The 4,824-nt window shown below is 40.4% G+C and overlaps 1 protein-coding gene across 1 annotated transcript; it reads left to right on the top strand.

The window, feature by feature from the left end:
* Positions 1 to 1,293: 1,293 nt before the first annotated feature.
* On the top strand, positions 1,294 to 4,585 carry LOC108126558 (uncharacterized). Its single transcript, XM_017243204.3, has 3 exons — positions 1,294 to 1,580; positions 1,651 to 1,804; positions 3,960 to 4,585. Exons 1-3 carry the CDS (start codon positions 1,435 to 1,437, stop codon positions 4,320 to 4,322), a joined length of 663 nt encoding a protein of 220 aa, XP_017098693.1. The 5' UTR covers positions 1,294 to 1,434; the 3' UTR covers positions 4,323 to 4,585.
* Positions 4,586 to 4,824: the final 239 nt, after the last annotated feature.

A 4,824-nucleotide genomic window follows, 5' to 3' on the forward strand; every position in this document is an offset into this window, starting at 1 on the left:
TTCGTGTAACTTTTGCCGTTTTACCGATCGTCATAAAGTACAATTTAACACCGGCAAGGGACTGAGGCACAAATCTTTGTTTTTTTCCGCCTGATTTTGTTTGTTTGTGTAGGGTCGACATGCTCAGCTGCACGTGAGGGGAAGATGTACAAACGAGGAGGAGGCTAACTTATCAGGGCGATCATGTTGAAATGCGTGAATTGGGTTTTTGGTTTTCGGGCTTACTCTTCACTTTAAACGGGTGAAATTTTCGTACTCATCGCGTCTGACCTTGATCTGGCTCCGAAGCTGGGTCCGGAGAAAATAATGCATATGGGCTCGCAGCATTTCTTATGCTTATGCAATGGCAAGTGAGTGTGAATATTTCTTCTGGCCTTTTATGAGACCGTTGCATAATATTTTGGGGAGCTCTTTTTAAAATCAAACTTATAATATAAACAGAACCCGTTTGTAGCTTGATGAATCTGCCATTGAATTTAAAACATTCAATAATCTTTAATCTTCAAAAACTGTATATGGATCACTTGCGGAATCAAATCGAAATCAATCTTTAATCAACGATTCAGCTTTGCTTATGCAATTCGCCAAACTATAAATACAATGGAAAATACATACACATTTCTGAAACAAAACAAATACAAATATGTGCCGAACAATAGTTCAAAATGCATTTATTTATGCAAAGTGTAGGGAGACGCACAACAGAAAATCGAAATTTCTGTGCCAAAAAAGATTTTTGGCCCAAGTTGTGGCCCGTGTTTGTGTAGCTAATTAGATGGGAGTTAGGCCAATCCATTTGACGACCATTCAAACCAAAGTGGTGCAAAAAAAAAAAGATGAGCAAGACCCACAAAGCCTCCCCACCCACCCGACCAGCTCCCTTTTCCGTGCATCGCTTTTGGCCACTTAACATTCAAGATTGCATGTTAACTTGGCCCAAACGCAGCGCCCAACAATTTTTCCACATGCACTGAAAAAATTAAATGAGTAATATTTACATATGTATATTATTCGTTATTTATTTATTTCTGAAAGAAAAAAGACTTAAATATTTTTTATGAAGAACAAAATGTAGATGTAAATTTGTAATTGTTTTCGAATTTAAGAACACAACTTTAAAAAATTGTTGAAGTCCAATAATTCACGTCTTAAAATTGTAAGTATGCCCTATACGCTAACGTAAACCTAAAAAAAATATTCACTTATCCAAAAGTCTCTCTTTCGGGTAAATCCCTCTTCTCAGGTCGAGCGTAGCTGCATGGCTCTCGGCTCATACATATAAAAGCCGGGGTGCCCGAATGTTTTTGACATTCCAGTTGATCAGTGCCAGCCGAACGGTCGGTAGAAAGAAGCGCGACGCGATCCCAGAGAAATTGAAGCCACTGCAAGTGCGAGTGTGTGTGCGTGCCCTGCATAGACTTAAAATATATAAAAATGAAAGCTTTCATCGTCGCCGGTGTGTGTGTTTTAAGCCTGCTTAGCCTCGGCTCGGCCCAGTTCCAGAATGGGCGATTGGAGCCACCAAACCCGCAGCTCTGCGCCCAGCGTATTATCCACGAGAAGACACCCGATGGCAAAGGGTGAGTTGGCGGGGCTCTGGTGATCCATAGGAGTAGTCTCAATAATTCGTAATTGCTTATATCCCCATAGATACTTTTTCTCGTGGCGCGACCCTCAACTGAAGGGCGTGGAGGAGGACTGGCTGACCGCTAGGAACTACTGCCGTAGGCGGTGCATGGACTCTGTCTCCCTGGAGACCAGCCTGGAGAACGAGTGGATCAAGCAGCGCGTTGTTGGCGAGAATGTAAGTGAACAATATTCAAAAATAACCTAGTGGTCTTTAGTTTAGCGAGATATAGAAGAAATTTTCTTGAAATCTTGTGCACCGATCCAACTTTCCTTAAAAATTCATAAAAATCAAAAGACTTAAGACACGAACTTTTTCAGTAACTGATGTCAATATATTAAAAAAATGAATTAAAAAGTTTTTTTTACTGAATTTTTTTTATCAAATCAAGATTACAGAAAAAATAAAATTAGCTAATTTTTTTGGCCCTAAATTATCAGTCAATAAACCGTTTATCAACAGACCAAAACCCTTATATAAGCCATTCAATTGATCTCACCTTACCCGCACCTGTTTGATCAGCGTTTTATGCTTTGATTGAGGAAACAAATGGTACCAATGATATACAAAAATATGCAACTCATTGGTTATTTATAAATTTTTCCAGCGAAAGGTATCATATACTTTTATTTTGACCGCACATACCTAATAAACATAAATAGATGCCATCAAAGTGAATTTTTTACACCTTTTAGACGACGGCGGACCGAGACTAAAGAAATTGCCAATAATTTATGATATCTGCGCTTAACAATTTTGTACCTCAGCTGTTTCCCTTCGGTTTTTGCATACTATTATGTCACATATCGATTTGTTTGACATGTTAAATAACGCCGGTTTAGCCGACTGTGAACTGCTTAACGCGTTTTGTGTGCCAGCTCTGGCAGCTTACAACTCGAAACTGACCTTAATTTTGAGGATGCAGAGAAACCAAAACGTAATTGCAAAATTCGACATTAACACCGCACTGCAAAGTTCAATGTGAAATTACGCATTAAAAACAGACAGCTAAAAAACTTCGAATCATAAAAATACAGAAACTTTCCCAGTTGTTGTCTCTACAATTTCGCACACGAATGAAGATGTCTGTTGTTACGTAACACTTTTGAGATGGACAAGTGTCAAGTTTACTGCTGTGGTCAGGCCGGCTCATCCCCAATCTCCAATCTCCCATCATTCAACTCATTGCTCACCTCAAGTCGGTCTCACATGCGAAAGCAGTTAGTGGCAAATTGAAAACGAAAGTTCATATATTAGGTATGCGGTGGGAAAGCCTCGCAGGAAAAGCTACCAAACAAAATTACTTAACAAATTAGCAAACTCTGAGCACGCAAACGGATCCATGGCCAACAAAATTGACGTCTAATCGAAAAGGAAATTTAAAGTAAAGCTATGAAGAAATTTCTTAGTATAGTTTGCACGAATAACCAGGAAATGTTAGATTCGATTCAATTATTTATATTTTATTATTTTAAATTTAATTTTTTATATTACTTATATACGTACTAAATATTCAAATAGGGACACAAAACTTTCCAAGACTTTTTTCCGTCATCAAAACCGCTTTACTAATGAGTTCCCCTTCCTTATCAACTAGTCAAGTTCCCTTTTACTTGGACAGGTGCACAAAACACAATTCATTTAACATAGGCTTCCGCCATGGGGGTAAATGCATTCATTGTCCGATTTTAACAATTACAAGACCCTCTTGGCCCGGAAAACGCGCTGAACTCGCAACCGACAAAACCAAAATCAATGTCCATAAATTTGTTTCAGCTCCACGCTCATTGGAGTTTTCCAAAAGGGCAGACAGCCCATCCAAGCCGGCTGGCTCTTTGTTAGACTACCTTGTTGTATGGCTTATGCCTTTTTAACAAAACAATTTTTATGGCCCATCAGGTGAAAGTGACTGATGGACGCAAAGCTGCGGCTGCGCGGTTGCGTCTGCTGGGTCTGCTGGTTGTTCGCCTCAAATTGTTGACAGTTTCGGGTGCGGCGGCAACAAAAGGGCGCGGACTTGGAACGGGAATGAAATGGGTTCGCTTTCGGCGATAATAATGGCTGTTTGGGCGTGACAGGCCCAAAACTGTTGGCAGCTTAAATTTCTACTATTTCTGTGCTGCATGAGTTCGATGGCCAAAAACATGCTGCATTTTCCTGCGTAGGCGCTACCGTCTGGAGAAATGTATCTCTGATTTAGCATCTCAAACAGAGCAATGAACCTTTTTGAGACGGAAAATTTTTAATTTTGGGGGTTCTTGAAATTTATTTGTATTCTTAAGCTTATTCTTAACCCTTTATTAATTTAAACAAACTATGAATTTTTTTTCAGGTGAAATATATCTGGACCAGTGGCCGCTTGTGTGACTTCAAGGGCTGCGATCGCCCAGACCTCCAGCCCACCAACGTCAACGGTTGGTTCTGGACCGCCACCCTCCAGAAACTGGCCCCAACCACGGAGCGCTCCCAGGGTGACTGGTCTCCCACCGGTGGAATCGGCCTGCCTCAGCCTGACAACCGTGAATTCAAGCAGAACGGTGCCCCCGAAAACTGCCTGGCCCTGCTGAACCAGTTCTACAACGACGGTGTCAACTGGCACGATGTAGCCTGCCACCACAAGAAGTCCTTCGTCTGCGAGGAGAACGACGCCCTCCTGAAGTACGTCCGCTACACAAATCCCAACCTGCGCATTTAAATAGCCTGGAAACCGGGCGAGTAGAGCAGCGGCTCTCCAACTAAAACCAAAAATGATATTCTCTAAATGGAAGCAGCGGACGATGCTCCTGATGTCCTTGCTAGTTACTTTATAACGCAAGACTTATGATCCCTGTCCTGGTAACACATTTTCCTTTCACTGTGCTCTATTCTGTCCCATCAAATAGTTTAATTTTTAATTTTGTATTAATTTATGATTTTCCCTAATTATAATAAAACATCCGAAACGACTTTTAAAATGTATGCATTTCTAGTGTTTGAAGAATATTTTTGTGCAATGTTTAATATACCATTGATGATTCAGAATCGATCCACAAATCGTTTAAGAATCAGTTGAATATTGACAAAGATATGGACATCGCAGGGGGCCAACTTGTTCTCCCCATACGTTTTTCAAAATATTAAAGGGGATCCTCCAGAAAATTTGACAAAAAATCTAAAATATATGATGTCCCTAGATTTTGATGCAGAATGATTCAGAA

Source organism: Drosophila bipectinata, chromosome 3R (assembly GCF_030179905.1).
Source record: "Drosophila bipectinata strain 14024-0381.07 chromosome 3R, DbipHiC1v2, whole genome shotgun sequence".
Lineage (NCBI taxonomy): Eukaryota > Metazoa > Arthropoda > Insecta > Diptera > Drosophilidae > Drosophila > Drosophila bipectinata.

What these genes read in the sequence shown, in the direction of transcription:
- LOC108126558 (XM_017243204.3), top strand. Translation starts at nt 1,435, where the DNA reads ATGAAAGCTTTCATCGTCGCCGGTGTGTGTGTTTTAAGCCTGCTTAGC. An exon ending in AAGACACCCGATGGCAAAGG is followed by an intron (nt 1,581 to 1,650) that starts GTGAGTTGGCGG and finishes ATATCCCCATAG; the next exon opens with ATACTTTTTCTCGTGGCGCG. An exon ending in AGCGCGTTGTTGGCGAGAAT is followed by an intron (nt 1,805 to 3,959) that starts GTAAGTGAACAA and finishes ATTTTTTTTCAG; the next exon opens with GTGAAATATATCTGGACCAG.